Consider the following 16,926-nt stretch of genomic DNA (forward strand, 5'->3'; position numbering starts at 1 on the left):
GTACACTTTTACTCCCAGATGACTTCCGTGTACCCAAATGGTACACGTAATAGACAAAAATCACCACGAGCATCGGGTGAGTTTGATTGAAATTCGTGGTGTATGGATTCTTATGAATATTGATAATGCGTCAGCCGGTGATGTCGTGGTGGGTTGCCTGCGCAAGGGGTCGCGAAGTTGGTGCCAAGATGAAGAAGGGGGAGGAAGAGGATGAGGAAGAGGTGGAGGAAGGCGATGGGACGATGGCGTGTCGAGTTGCGGAGAGTTGGGCGAGAGTGAGGTACCGGTTCAACGCGCCACTTCAAAGCCCGATGAGAGTTAATTTTAAAGTTCGCGTCTTCATCAATCTTGGTTTAAATTTCTGCAAACTTTTATCATCACATTACTCGGAGTAGCACTGCGCTCGCTCTCACGCTTCTGTCTATACGGCTTGTGCGAGTGGCAGGTACGGGCGTGAGGTGGGGCCTGTAATACCGGCAGTTGCCTTGATGGCGACGCGGATGACCGCCCGCGGATGATGCCGCGTCACGCAGACCTACGCACCGCATCCAGGAAAAAGACCAACTGAGAAGATGACGGCAAAGATGAAGATGAAGAAGAAGAAGAAGAAGAAGAGGAAAAGTACTCCTCAACCCAATTCCCCCGACCCGAAGCATCGGTTTGATGAATTTTAGATTTTCACCTCATTAATATCTCAGTCGATTCCCCCCACCACAAGCTGAAAGTTTTCCCTGCTGAGTTCAGCACAGTTTCAATGGTTTTTCTATTTTCTTTGCGTTGGTTTATTTCTGTTCCATTGTTTTTCACCTTTCTCACCTCACCTTATGCTGCTTTTTTTTTTATCAACCGCAGGTGCGCGCCCTGCTTGATTCAGCTTCTCACGTTCGTCGTAGACGGCGTATAAGATCAGACGGCAGGATTTTTGAAGAAGAACGAACCCAAAGCAGAGACGCAGTCGCAGCTAAGAGGTATATCATCGCCATTATCGAGACACCTACGTAAGGCTGGATAAGGTTCGGGTGAGGAAAAACAGACTGTTGGAGATAAACATCGAGAGAACAAATGGTTTGCCAGACAAGAATATAAGACGACCTGGCGAAGAGGAAAATTTCGGCACGGCGACGAGGCCGTTGCTGTTTTTCTATGCTAATGTATATTTCAAATGATTAACCTACCGAAATAGCTTCCCTGTTTACACTGTGTCGGATCCTTCTTCTATCAACTCACCCTGCAACTTTCGTATCCTCCTGAGGGGTTTCTCGGAGCCAGACCCTCTCTCCCGTAATCCCCTGCTCCTCTCGTCACGTAGGTTTTAAATCTTTAGGGCAATCGTTTTTCATTGTCCATAGATTAGATTTTCAACTGCATAATAATGTCATTCTTTTCTGCTAAGCTGTTTGTAGAAACTATCAACTACTCTCTATGATGATATTTACACATTTTCTATTTTTGTTAGATGAACTTGGTATTATTTGGTGAAAATTTTCGACATAAATATTTTGTACAGGAGTTATTGATACGTGAAAATGTTGTATGCGAAATTGAAATTGATACTGGTGAGTTCAATAAATTAACGGAAATTATAATTGATTCAAAGTAAAGCAACAACAAGTAAATAACTTTCAATTGATTTCCAAAATTTTTCATTCAAGTTTTTCAAAATTGATGGTGTTCATCTCGAATGTTGAACAAAAATAGTTTATGGGCAAAATCGTCAGCTCCTTTGTACAATGCGCAATGCGGTCTGCGAGGAGGAATAATAGCATTTGAAAACGATCTCCTCTGTTCTCCGCAGCTGCTATACGATCCCGTACGAACTATAGATGCGAAGCAATAAATAATTCAGTTCACCCAATTTTTCGTAACAATCGACAGATTTGCTGATGCACGCAATGCACAAGAAGAGCGGTGAAAAACTGATTCGTGAAGAGATAACCACGCACGCCTTCAACTTCTTTTTCGCCAGGTTCGAAACTCCGTCAACCATCATATGCTTCGTATATCATCAACTAGCTGCTCATTCAGAAATCCCGAAGAAGGCAGACACCGAATTAGATCTCTCGCTCAAGGAGAATTCCAAGATGTCCTCCGGAACTATGAACTGGCTACATTACCTGGTCGTGATTCTCATCGATGCCTTGAGGTAGTTTCCACCTGAGATTATGATGGACTGCGTTAGTATCTGTGAGCTTGTGCTGGCACCAAATAATTGGGAAGGGGTCGTGATTGAACCTGGCTCACGTATCTGAATACCAATACTTGCTCTTCAAGTGAGCCCCAAGTACTTCCAGGATCTAGACAAATTTGTCCCAGAAAGATTGAATGCCGAAAATAGGGGCAGGCCTAATCCCTTCACTTTGATACCCTTTGATACCGGTCCAAGAAACTGCTAAGAAAGCCGCTCGCCGTGGTGGAACCGAGAATTGTTATCTACAGTATTCTGTGGAAATGCCGTGGCTACATCAGCTATAGGACCCACGTTCCCCTTGTCCTAAGAAAGGGCTCGGTGACTATACTGTCCGAACAGTGAGCTTGGTTCAAGTTGGAATCCAGAAACGGTGCGCGTTCGTGACCAATGGAAACCGGTGAATTATCTTCATTTTTGTTACAAATTTTTAAAGTGCAATGAGAATTGGACTGAAACTCATATTTGTCGCGTTGTCTTAAACAGAAAAATAAGAACGAATGACTTGAATATCGTTACCTAGGGCAATATAACTGTGCTAAGCACATTTGAAAAATAGTGCTATACATGCTACGCATGCACATAATCTCTCAAACACATCTATGATTTTTTATTCTTCCAATACGATGTTTCCTTGCGCATATAATCCAGCCTATAACCAAAATATGCCCAAAAGTTAATTTCCTGCTCTACTTTTGACTGCGAAAGTTATTTATCACGCCCCAGGTATTCGATTACAGATAAAAAAAAACAAAATATGGATTGTATTACAGTTTTTGTTTGAAATCAACATAACACTTACTATATATCATGTAGTCTGTAATGATACAGAAATCTTATCACCTCACCTATTTCGCAGTGAAAAGATGAGAAACAGACAAATATGTTTCACTCAAACTGGGCCGAATATGTTAAACCAAAATGTTTACATCAAAGTTCAAATACATATGGGACAATATTATGTTTAGAATGCAAGCAAAATAATGAATAACGATACGTCAAAATGACCAGTCAGGTATCTTTTCTTGATTCCCTGGAAATTTTATTCAACGATTGGGTTAATTTTTTTATCAACAAGGGTGGCTGCAAGCCAAGAAAAAACACCTTCGATTCAACGTCTAGGAATATAAATTCCTTGTCTATTCGACCGTAAACAATCATCCATTACCTTTGGACCTAACCGCCAAAACTATCACCGGTATGAATACAAGAAAGCGCAAATTTATTTAAAGATACGCGAGTAGGAACTTAGTCCAGCGTTCTAATCGACTGAGCATGTCCACATTTGACCAATTGCAAAACTGGATTAATTTCTTACGCCAAAATCTTGAGATAATGTCACGGTCCGAGTATGCGCAATTATGCACGTGAGAAGACTCGTCAGTTTGGTTAGGGCGTAGCGTCACGTGGATAAGTGAAGTAATACACGTAGTGTGTAACCACGCCACACTATCTCATTCTGTCGTCTGCTCTGAGCAAGCTACGCCCATATGTATTTCGTAATCTGGCGTATGTAATCTACGCTGCGTGAACTGAGTTAGTGGCTCTCAACGCGTGGCGGAGCAATATCCACGTTGTTGTTGTTCAAGATGTAAAAAATGATGAAAGGATGGTCTATCTTCCAATGTTTCCTGTTTCCAAGAGAAACGTTCGTTCATTCGACAGGCTGAAGACCTTCGCAAACTCCGAAGTGTGGAGTGTCTAACGACTTCCAACATGAGTGAAATGAATTGCGATCACTGAACCGAGCCCAGCCAAGACAAGCACGACTGTCGACGATGAGAGCCGAAGTGAGTCATGTGATTCTGGCGGAGTAACGGTTTCAGCGTTCGACGTTTAACACTGTTCAGTAGCAGCCACAGACAAGCCGAATTAATCACTGGAAAACTTTGTAGTGTTGCTCCAAATACAATCGGAAGTGATCGCCGCGACTTGCAGAGAGAAGAAGCCGGATAAATAACTGGATCAGTTCTCCGAAAGTAACAAATGATGTTTGAGGGAGACATCGACTCGTGGTACTGGCTCATATTTCTAGTCAGTATGATAGCCGGATGGATCGGAACGCGTCTGTACGTCATGTACGCAAAGCAAATGGGACCGCCAAATATTGTGGAAAGAAGACAAACCTCGGGTCGAAATGCTCTGAACGAGAAAAAAAAATATTGACAAACGAGATTGACACCTCACGATGAAAGTAAATAATAACGTGGAGCATTTTATAGTTGGCTTGAAATCCTTGTGATAAAAAGAAAAAGAAAAAATACCAGTAATTGCATTTACGAAAAGCGAACAACTTTCATCATTGTGATCAATTTGTTACGAAATTTCTTATGTAGTGGAGTGCAAATTGTTGTGCTGTCAAATGACATGGTGGTTTCAACAAACATTTTACATTTACGAACAGGTTTCGATTAACTGCAACCTTCCATCAGAGTTGTCTTATTCGTATCATCGTACTAAATTAAAAAAATACTTGGCTCTACTGAAACAATAATTATCTAGTTCACCTACTGGAGTTTGTTAAGAGTGCGATGAATTTAGTTTTGGAAAATTACATGATATTGCTCGAAATATGAAATAAAAGAAAAGGAAATGAAGCATGCAGGGATTAATCATTTCTGGACAGACCGATATCACTTGACCATCTACTCGATTTCGTCGCTCGGTTATTGTCGTCGAAACTGGTTGGACCAGGGACGAAATTTTCTTTGTAAACATCATCGATACCTAATTGAGTGCGTCGGGGTGATGATACGTTTTTCTTGATGGACACACATGGAGTCACGTGAGCGTGTTCACGCGTGAGTAAGAGAGTATGGGTTCCCATAGATGCGGGCATATTTATTGTCAGTTATAGTCGGGAGCGTAGGGGTCATTTCCACTTAACGTGGGTAAGAAATACCGTAGAACGACAGGCGAGGCAACGGAGCGGCGAGAGCCACTCGGATGAAAAAGGAAAGACGCCAATCACTCCGCGTATTTACGATACGACGTTATTCCTCCATCGCTAGTCACACGTGTGCGTCACGAATATCGAGATACATCTATAGGAAATATAATATCTTGCCATTTATTTTTTCTTTCCTTTCTCCACTTTCCACATCTTTTATCAACGGTTCTTCGCTACGATTGACTATCCGCAGCATATCTGGATTCCAAAACGAACACAACCATTCCTTACTCTTCACCTAGATTTTGCGAATTTATGTTAAACTTCAGAGAAAAATCGAAATTTTCGTCCTCGACTTCAGAATCGATGCAATAAATTAGTCAACTTCACGTACTCACCAACGCCTTCAACTCAATACGTTCGCTAATTAGATCCCTGGAATCATTTTTAAATCTGAAAATTACGTTAAATTGGGGCACTTGGCACACGAAGCAAGTTGACCCGATAAAAGTAATAAAAGTAAGTAAAAAGAAATGTCGGAAATTTTTATCCAATCGCATTATCTTAGAGAAATCATTATTCATGAAGGAGTACAATTTTTGGTCGTAAGAACCCCTCGGTGTTCCGAAATGCATTAGTCTTCAACCCCGCGCAATTTTTTGCAATCATCTGTTGTTGAGCACTTTAATGTACAAACGAATTTTTTTTAACTCACTACCTACGGATTACCAAACTTTGATTTTTTCATTTCGATTATTGCCTATGAGAAAATAAAATAAATGACGGAATTTAATTTCTTGTTACCAGTGTCGGTAAATTGGTACATGAATCGAATTTCATCATTATTCTTTCATGTATGCGTCATGTCTTGACCATCTCCACCTACAGAGCGTCTTTATATAAACATACGTGGACTACCTCTGTAATAGGGCAATCAGTTCGCAGTTACAGCCCTATTAGTTCAATCATTAGTTAAGTTAGGTGTATTTTGGTAGCTCTATTCTAGAAAATGAAGTAATATTCTTCGAACTTGGGGTACAGAAAAGATTTCCGTGGATGAAAAACTTGTAGAAATGGCAAGACGTAAGTCCCTAAATCAGATAAACTTTCTCAGAGGTCCGACGGCAGCGAATTTTTATATTTCCTTGCTCCATAGGCGTGTCTATTCATTTCGTTCTTCATTTTCCAAGTAGGCCCACCAAGTATAAGTAATTCCGAATTTCAGATTTCGCCAATAAATTCTTTAGTTTTCTTGTTGATTTCTTATTTCATGCGAAGTAGTTACGTACTTGACAGTGAGAATTTTGACTTGAATATTTTCCTCTAGGTGATGCTATCGTTGCTGGTGCTTGTTAAAGTAAATTATCATTTTAGCGCCTTCTAAGTTGGAAAGTAAATTTGTCTTGATCCTTTCCGCTCTAACCTACTTGGCACAAGGATTTTGCACCTGATGTACTTTCTCAGGATTGGCCTTTCCTACGAATGGCATTGCCTCTATCGGTAAGGAAACATGGTCCTTTATGCCTTAGTCTTCACCAACTGGCAACTTAACGACCTTGCCATCTGCCATCGACCGGTACGGTAAATTTTACGGTAGTAACAAGCTACTTTTTATATCGGAAGCTAACATTATCGATATGAAAGAATATGGGCTTTCAAGGCTCTTTAAACCGCAGCGCGACGTTACCATTGAACCTTGTGAAAGGCTGATCTGAGAGAGCGGCTACTGGCGAACATTTTCGCCAAAGTAGTAAACGAGTAAAAAAACGTTTCCTTTGCCCATTTATAATTTATAAACGAAATAAAAATAAGGACTTTTGAGCCACAGCACATGGCCATACCGAAATAATAATCTTTACTAATTATACTGTCAGATCATTCATTTTATTTTATCCATTTTCACACATTTTATTGCTTCATTATAATACAAACTACGCTACTGGTAAGAAAAGAGTCCTCTGGGATTGTGAAATCCTGAATTAAATGTAGCACATACGTGTAAGTAACTCAATATGCAAAGGGTATCCGGAAAAAATTGTTCATTTTGGTCGAATTGATGATTAAATGAAGGAGAAAAGAATGAAACTAGGAGTACTACTCTGCGAGAATGAAATTCAGGCTATGAGTAAAGAATAAAAATAATAATAACATGAGATATATCTCGGATTTAAATACTTAATTAAAACAGGATTTCCTTGGTAGTAATTCAAGCCAAAATCCATCCTCTACACCCATGGTTAAAGACTTTTTAGAAAATCTCAGCGGAATCGGAGTTCTCGATGTCGGCTTTAAAACGAACTCTGCCAGCAAATGAGCTAAGATCAGCTTAATGCTCATCAAGGCGAACCGATCACCCAGACAAACTCTGAGGCCAACTCCGAAGGGTATATAAGTATAGGGTGTGATCTTGGCTTTGTTTACCTTATTGAAACGTTCCGGATCAAATTTTTCGGGATCCGGAAAGTACTTGGGATCGTGATGGATCGCGTAAATCGGAAAATAGACGACCATATTTGGCTGCAGAGTGAACGAATCGATCCCGGGAAGAGCAGGAGGTAATTCAAAGGATTTGCGACATATCCTGTCGGTGAATGGCAGCGGTGGATATTTCCTGAGCGCTTCGGCGACAACGGCATCGAGATACTTCATGTCGTTGAGCGATTCGTACGATATGATTCCACGGTTATCCCGAAGGCACCGGTCAATCTCGTCCCGAAGACGATCCTGTATGTCCGGATTAACGGCCAGCTCGTAGGCGGTGTAACACATCAGCGTCGAGGAGGTGTCGAAACCGGCGAAGAAGGAATTGAACGCCTGGGCGATAACGTCGTCAACAGTGATGACTATGCCGTCGTTTTTCTTACTGGCCTGTGAAAGCAGGTGGATAACATCCGGCCTCGCGATGTTCAGCTTTTTTCTACTTGCCAAGTTCTCCTTGACAAAATCCTTGAAGAACTTTGCCGACTTTTCCGAGATGAGGGACATGCCCCACCAACGCGATAGCCGCGGACAAACGCGGAATAAAATAATTTTCGATAGAACCAACGAACTGCTTAGATCCGTGGCCCGTTTACCCCAAGTGTGAAAAGCGTTGTTTTTATCCTCCATACAATTGACCCTCAAGCCAAATGCTGCTGTGGCTATGGCGTCGGCGGTGAATCGTGTGAAGGCATCTTTCATTTCTATCGACGAAGTCTGCTCAGGATGTCGCAAAAGGTAGGCAACGAAGTCAGTCGCGGTCTCTGACACGAGCTCGGACATGAACTTGATCTTGCTGGACGTAAAGGCCGGTCTAATCACGGCGTTCATTTCCTTCCATCGGCTACCCGTCACAAAATACATCATTTTCCCGAAAAACGAATCGGTATTCTCGCCAACGACAGGCTTGTGGTCCGGAAACTCTTCAAACTGTTTGACGCCAAGCTGCTTTATGAGCTCGGGATCTCTGACGAGAATAGACGGCGTGTTGAAGTCCATCATTCCTATGTATTTCGACTCCATGTCTATGGTGTATAGATACTTTTGAAAATCGGGTAGCGCCAGTTTCCGTAGAAACAACGGCATGTAACTTCCCAGGAAGGGCACTGAGCTTGCAGCTGGGACACCCCTGAGCTGCCAATAAAAAATTCTCCCTCGTACCCAGGTCACGAATACTGTTAAAGCGCCGACGCCGAGAAGCAGGAGTGTCGTTGAAACCGTATCCATGGTTTCAAAAAAAATTCACTGGTCGTTCGGAAATTTTAACCCGATACGGAAAAATGGATGGGATTACTGCGCGAACTATTTCACCGAATCTTGGCGCTCGATGACTACAGCCTCTTAATTTCACCGGACGAGTTTTATCGGGATCTAAACCGTTGGGGGAAGGAAAACGCAGGTTCCTCGGGTGGCAAGGAACAAGTGGGAGGCCTTGTATGCTAATCGACACGCAATCCTGCAAAACAACACGTCACGAGCGCACGGACCATGCGTATGAAACCTCGACGTAGTCGAGGAAATAAAGCACTAAAAACGGCCCAACTGTCGATTTTTTGAGCAGTAAGACGGATTTTAATGCGGTTTTTTGCATTCGATTCGTAAGAGCGCCTACAAACTTTGTGAACTAAATTGATTAATTAATTTTTTGAAAATGCATTATGGCATTAATAATATGCATTTTGCAAGTGCACTTCCAAGAGACACTAAATAAAAAATTTGCAACTCGGTAAATATTAATGGAAATGAGTCCAGTTTTGCTACTCGGGGGTTTTTGGGGTCGCTGAACACGAATATCGCCACGGCAACCGTCTCCGAGGTACCTGGTGCCCAGGGTGGACAGTATCAACGTCTTCTCCTAGAGTTTTGGCGAAAATTGTGATCGAATTTGTCGAAACTCGTTGCTTGGGGGTTTTTGGGGTCACTGAATACGAATATCGATACGGCAACCGTCTCCGAGGTACGTGGTGCCCAGGGTGAACGTTTCAACGTCTTTTTCTGGAATTATCTTGAGTATTATCATTTTTACCTCAATTAAAGTATATTGTTCTTAATTATTTATTGAAATATTATAAGAATTGTGTAGATTGTGGTGACAAGAAGTATAGACTTTGTCTTCTGCAGTTAATTTTTTATTTAGTGTCTCTTGGAAGTGCACTTGCAAAATGCATATTATTAATGCCATAATGCATTTTCAAAAAATTAATTAATCAATTTAGTTCACAAAGTTTGTAGGCGCTCTTACGAAGCGAATGCAAAAAACCGCATTAAAATCCGTCTTACTGCTCAAAAAATCGACAGTCCATTGCTTTATTTCCTCGACTAACGGGAATAATGTACGCATCCGTTCGTTCAGCTTTAAGCTTTAGTTAGCCCTCTGCAATTTACAGGTGCATGGCAGTCTTATACTTTTTGCTAGATAGTAAACCTGCTCTGCACTCCATCTGTCTGTCAAGCCTACACTCGGAAAAAACTTTTTGCTTGTTTACAATAATCAATTTGTAGATGCATTGTGTATAAAATATTCTCGAGGGAACACAACATTTTGTTGTGGATACCAAGAGTCATGACAATTGTTAAAGTAGTTGCATAAATTCTACGAATTTACTATTGCGATTTCGTAGAATCCATGCCATTTCTTTATTTCTACGTCAAATTCAAATGTGTTGGATTGTTTTTGTTCAGAATTTCGTATAGAATGGAGCTGTTAAGCCTTTTTTTGCGTTTGAGATACGTGGACTTCCGATACTTGGAGCTATATACCTCAACGTCAAAATCGACCAGCCCACCCCCTAAACTTCTCGTAATGTTTGATTCTGACTATCGAGCCTATTCATCCTCAACCACATTTAGCGAATCTGGTATAATAGGTACTGGAATGCTGAAGGAACAAAGTATATCAATAATCAAGGCAAATCACTCACCTATGAAGATGAAAATCTGATGATGGGAGTATCGAAGAAGCATTGAGATGGAGACAGTCTGAAACAAAAATAAGAAAATGACAAATATATCAGGGTGGATGATTATCAAAGGAACATAACAGTGTCATCATTCGACAAACCTTATCTTGTTATAATCTGATTCGTGAACCGAAATGGCTATGGTCAAAATATTCGGCGGATAGAGAGAATGATTTAAAATTACCAATTAATTTACAACGAAGTGATAATTCTAGAAATTAGTGTAGTTGATGTCACGGATAATACTGTGGCAAAACTCAGTGCCCGCTGATTTTATGCGGACTGTATTATACATTCATTTGTATGGGGCATCCTACATCGAATTAGCAGTAGATAATTTTTTGGTTTGATGTTCTTACCAACCCAAAAGGGTCACAGCGATTTTTTCAGATTTTCTTCAGCAACTAGTGAAATTTATACATAATCGCGAAATTCATTACGAAAATGCAACTGATTCAATGATTTGAAATGTGATTTTTGAGCAACCCACGATAATGGGATCTCAATATTTTTAGTTTTCCCATGTTGGAATTGTTTGTGCTTTTTTAATATGCCTCGATATAGATTGCACAATCACATTATTTTCATAACTCCGTGATCTATTTGGATCGGGGAATAGAAAAAAAAAAAAAACTCCAATTCGGACATGGAGAAACAAAAAAATTAGGAAAAAAATAGTAAACATCAAGATCCCGTTATCGTATGGTGCTTGAAAATCACATTTCAAATCATAGAACCTGTGAGAACTTTTTCAGATTTTTATAAATAGCGTTTTCGGAATTGGTTTTTCAATTTTTTTTTCAAATTTCACCAGTGACTCAAATAATCTGACAAAAATTCCGAATCCTTTTGGGACGATATGAACATCATGCTAAAAAATGATTGAAATCGAAGAGTATGAGGTACATGGGCTGCTAATTAGACCTGGAACGCACCATATACGTATGTGTAAAGCGTCATAATATACGTTACAGGTATGACTGCACCTAGAGTGTATGCAGGTACAATTTGCACGTATAAAAATGTACGTATAGGTACATATAAACGCGTACGTGTAGGTACATAAAATATAAGAGAAGCGAACGCGAAACCCGTTCGATAATTCTAGTAAAAGGACAAGCGTAGCTTTAGAGACAAATTGTAGCCGGCAAATTGCAAATCGCATATTGGGAATTGCACTGCACGCGTTAACGGATCGAACGCAGCGAATAATAGAATCGAGCGGTGAATAACGCCGCTTGAATCCGCACCTGCATCCCCTTGAAAGAAGTAAACCTATTATTCGCAACGAGCAGCCTTCTCACAATCAGCTTGCAGATCTGAAGACCTTGGTTTTAATTATTCCTGAAACACCCTCTCTGCCTCTCACCTCACTAGCGTTTATAAAAGTAAGAAAACTGGAAATCAGAAAAATTTATGAAACGATACGTAATTCAACGACGCGAAATTCTTTTCTGATTTTATGTCCCGAAAAAAACACAGATGCCTTGACAAACATTCTACATTTTCAGATTTGCCAGGCTGCTGGGGACTCCAATGGCCAGTAAGCTAAAAATAATCGACGCATCGATTAATCGAGTCCAAAAAAATAATTGAACACGACTCGATTGAATCGGTAAAAATTTATCGATCAATCGATTATTTCGTATTTTTTTAAAACCGTGCATTTGAAAACAAAATTTCGTAAATTTCAAGACATATTCTTGATGGCAGAATTTTTTTTTTCTTTTGATCAGTCATGGTTTCATTCAAAATATTTTTCAATTTTAGGTGAAAATTATGCGATCAGTAATTAATAGCACTATTTAATTTAGTGAAAGTACGAAACACATTGGTGATGTAAATATTGTAAACCTGGATATCATTGTTTGATTTATAATCTGAGAATTGAATATATTGATTTTGAATTACAGTTTGTTAAATTTACTATACAAGTTTAGTAACTTTATGGTAAATGTATACACTAAAACTGTGAATTGAATAAAGTCGATAAATCGGTTCGATAATTGATTTCATTGAGTTTCTGTGAGCACAGACATCATTTTAACAACTTCTCAGTAACTGGTACTACACAAAAACGCCGTTTAGGATCGAATAGAAGAATTACCGCATTATTTGTTTCATGCCCGGGTCATTGATAGCTTATGGGGAAGATATTTGCAAAATTCCTACTTACGATACAATTTTTAATGATTTTACGAATCCATTTACTAGCTAAATTCAGTCAATTTTCAGAACGTGTCGGTAAATTTACGGTGTAATAGTCACAAATTTAAAATTCGATTACTACTTCCAAAATATACATGGTCATTTTTTGGGCAATGCGCAAATGTGATATTGTTAGGGATTTCGGAAGAAAATTACGTAATTTCCAAAAACTGTTGAGAAACTATTCAAATACCGTACGGTCAACATTTTAGAATTCAGTTTTAGGAAATTCGAAATCAGACTAATTGCAGGGCAAAATTAATAGAGATGTACATTTATATGTTTTGCCACAATATATTTTTCATTTTATCAGGCTCTAATCGAATTTCTTTGTACATGTGCATGGTAATTTTAGCAGTATGTTTAGTCAATTACAAATGCCGTACGGTAAAAGTATAGTAAATTCACAAATGTAACAAATTTACCACAGCAATTCAATATATTCAAAATATCCTTTTACGTTTTTCTAAGCAAGAAAAAATTTTAAAACCGATTTCAAATTTAATGAAAATGCTAAGTAGTTCACTTGCAAATACTAAATTTTTACTTTTGCGTAGCAAATGTGTGGTAAATTTCGAACATTTTCAGTAGTGTAGGTATAGTTGACGCATTTGGAGAATTTAAACGGAAAAGCAATGCAATTCGAATACGAGAATACGTGTAACGATGTACGTCGCAGGTAATATGATTAATACAGTGCCGTTATCAATACAAGATAGAATTTTCAATCGGAACACTCTTGGAATTCCAAGCCTAGAAGTCTACTGGGTGCAGGCATTCGAAATAATTTCCCTACTTTCGCCACCAGTATCGTGTTTTCAACCCCCCGAATTCACCACAAGCAACACCGAAGACTTTGATTGCTTAAAGAAATTATTATTGATATAAGCTCAAGATGTTCAGGATTTTTCTCAAATACAATAGCAATCCTGGTAAATCATTTGAAAAGTGAAAATTTTATGTTAAAATTTCATTAATTTCAGGGTGCTTTGGGAAAATAATCGGCTGCGAAAACTCGATGTAATCATTACCTGATGTATCAAGTATAATGTCCTCGATGTCAAGCAGATTTCAAAGTATCGTAATTTCGTGCAAAATTGTTAATAATCGTTTCATTTTTATTAACAAGTTATTTCGCGTGATTTGGTCGACAACAAAGTTACAACTCTGCGTGAGATGAACAGTTCAGAATATCCGTCAAACGAAATTTAGTTTTGAATTTACGGGGGGGTGATTCACCTTGTTACCATCGCATCTCTATCAAGCATCCCACTTTCTTGTGGTTGCTGTATATGGACACCTGAGTTTGTGATTTACAATTGAATAACAACAGAGGACAGGTTTGTCCAGTTAACGCTGCCAAAATCGAGGATGAATACAAAATATTCATTCCGCAATGAAATCTTTATCGCGTCAAAATAATCGAATGAAAATAATCGAGGAGAAAAAATGAAAGTCCTACACCGTCATAGTTGACTTCACCTCGACCGAAATTCCAGCCGTTCCCATTGAAATGGGAGGGGGGTTCAAGCGTGTCTGCGGCCGGGCGTAAGAATCGCGAATGAAAACGAGGGTGCTTCTCGGCAAGATCGATTAGCCTTATGAATTATGAATTCTCGCTGATGGATGGTCACCGCTTTCATCTACCTAAACCGGCAACTTCGCCAAGACTAACCCTTTTCCCTCTGCACCCACGCGATTTCCCCGTATATATAACTACCTGACTTTTTATTCTCTGTATGCGTGATCGATCGGTGCATTGAACGTTTATTCTCCAAGTATCCCTCTTTTCTCTCGATTCTTTCTATTTTTTCATTTTTTATTACTGCTTTCTTCTCTTCTCCTTTTTTGTTTGGATTTCATTGCTCTGCGACTTTTTTCCTCCTGCGGGTTATAACAGTTATACTTTTTTTTTTGGTGAATAACTGAAAATCGGAGTAAGAGCAAGAGATTCTCATCCACGTTGCGCTTCGCGTAATCTACATTTTTCATGTTATTTTTAATATAGTCGTGGCCATATGAAATACCGCAACTGGGAGTTCACATTCAGCAGTGTTAAACCTCCCGAGCTGATCTCTGAACCCAAAACTTGGTCACAATCACTCGAAAAATGACTGATGTTTTGAAATAAAGGATGAATGTATCAGAAGCGGCTCCTAGTTTCAAGGTCTCAATATGACTAGGAAATGAGCCGAACGTTTTATTTACTAGGCAGAAAGGAGTGTGTTAACCCTTTAATTCATGTTGGGATGCTCAGCGTCACACCTTTTTTTTTTGCAGGTTTTTATTTGTTAAGCTACTTTTTTAGTAACAACTGCCAAGTCCTGATTCCACACGGTCCCGGAAATATTTCCGAATCTGATAAAAAATGATAAATTTATTTATTCAATGATTGCAAAAATAGCACATTCAAACAAATGGTCGAAATTCGTACTTTTCCACGAAAAAAAGGATTTTCTGCTAATCTACCATGAATATCCAAATGCCAATTTGTACACAAGATTACTACACGCCAAAATATTGCCCAGAAATTTTTCAAAATTTCTCTTGTTTCGTTTGTCCGCCATATTGGATCCGCCATTTCGAATCTTTGAATTTCGAGTTCAGATTCGTAATCAGCGACCCCAAGAGCCAATGTATGCAAAATTTCAAATGATTCACATCTAAGGAAAAATGTATTCATGAAAAGGTTAAAAGTCAATGTGAATGGTTGCAAAATTTGGTAAAACCTGAATAGTTTCACTCAATGCAAAGCCCCCCCCATGAAGAAGTGTAAGTACCCAATTCATTTTCTCAGAATTTTCAAATTCAAGCAAATATACATGCCAGGAGTCTCCGGTGAAAGTGGCGAAATTCGTTTCATCGATATATAATAATGCACATGATCCAAAGATGCGACCGCAGAATGAAATCTGTAATACAGGAAAATTAACGAGTATCCCTCCAGCCTGTTTCCCTCGCGGTGAACCAGGGCGAAGTTGACGGGAGGGTGAGAAAGCAAGGGGTGAATGGTAGGAGCGACAGTCCGATACACGTGACGTAGAGACGGTAGCTGGATGTTGCTCACGTTTCACTCACGTGGCCCGACACGAGCGACGGGCTAGTGGAATGGGGCGAAACAGGGAAATTAGAGGTGGAGAATTTTCGCCGCAAGTTTAACCACGTTGTCGAAATAACTGTTACCGAATCGATCTGCGCTTACTTGAAGTGTCTGGGGGTGTTTTTCTCTGATCGAAAATTTGGAACTTCTGATGCGTAGTTTCATCTACTGGGCTTTCCTCCGGTCTATTTGAAACATCGCAAAATTCGCAGTTTATTGCTTCATTGTTACTCTGAAATAATCATTTATAGGTTTACACTTTCTTCTGTAAGATCCCGTGATCGAGACTTCAACGGAGGACAACGATTTTTGATACTTGAGGTAAAAAGACGCGAATGATTCTATTTACTATGGCATTTCACTCGACTGCGAACTGCTTGTATGATCAATTTTACCCGGAGTGAAGAGAGGCCTATGAGACGAAACTACACATCACAGGCTTCGTAGCTTAGTCGAAGGGAACGACCCTAGAAGTTTGAGTAGAACCAATGATCCAGAGGTCTAACACTCTCCTTGTAAGTTCGAAGTCTCTCGTATTTATAGTATTGAATAAAGGACAATAGTGCAGGAAATAAATTCAGATGCACTGCAATGTGCATTTTGGACATTTAAGCTAATCGTTGATCGAAGGATGGAAGTATCAAAGGTTTTACATGTAAATAGAAAGTTTTCGTCTCTTGAGCACCCGATGTAAGAATGTATGTAGACGAATGTTTACATGTTGGACATGTTTTACATGTAAAGTATGGAATGAAAATTCAAAGCTGTATATTTGTAATTAGGTGACAGAATGTTATTATACTTTTCTAGGACTAACGAATTTCGGGAAAAGTGAAGTTAACATTACAATATTATTTCCCTATTCTTTTCTTCTGCGCTTGCTTCTTTGTTCTTCGGATCTTTTACCTCGGGTATTTTCTTATTTCTCCCTCTTCTCATTTATTCTTTATACGAATAATCGACCGAAACCTGCACAGGAATGTCCCCACTATTGGCCGATCATTTGTGTTTATGAAAACATAAAACCTCGACCTCGACCTCGACCTCGACCCTGACGGGGTTGGAAGGGATACCAACCTGACACAATGCATCGCAGATGCAAGAT

General features: G+C 39.5%; 2 protein-coding genes across 7 annotated transcripts in view; both read right to left on the minus strand.

The window, feature by feature from the left end:
- The window catches only part of LOC124310428 (membralin), an 80,344-nt gene that overhangs the window by 52,182 nt on the left and 11,236 nt on the right, over positions 1-16,926 (minus strand). For all 6 annotated transcript variants that reach the window (XM_046774358.1, XM_046774359.1, XM_046774363.1 and 3 more), the window contains one exon: positions 10,475-10,532. In XM_046774358.1, the coding sequence (XP_046630314.1) occupies positions 10,475-10,532 (58 nt within the window). The remainder of the gene's footprint in view (positions 1-10,474; positions 10,533-16,926) is intronic.
- LOC124310429 (cytochrome P450 9e2-like) lies at positions 6,950-9,055 on the minus strand. The gene has a single exon (XM_046774365.1). It carries the CDS (start codon positions 8,778-8,780, stop codon positions 7,251-7,253), a length of 1,530 nt encoding a protein of 509 aa, XP_046630321.1. The 5' UTR covers positions 8,781-9,055; the 3' UTR covers positions 6,950-7,250.

Source organism: Neodiprion virginianus, chromosome 1, assembly GCF_021901495.1.
Source record: "Neodiprion virginianus isolate iyNeoVirg1 chromosome 1, iyNeoVirg1.1, whole genome shotgun sequence".
In the NCBI taxonomy this organism is placed as follows: Eukaryota; Metazoa; Arthropoda; class Insecta; order Hymenoptera; family Diprionidae; genus Neodiprion; species Neodiprion virginianus.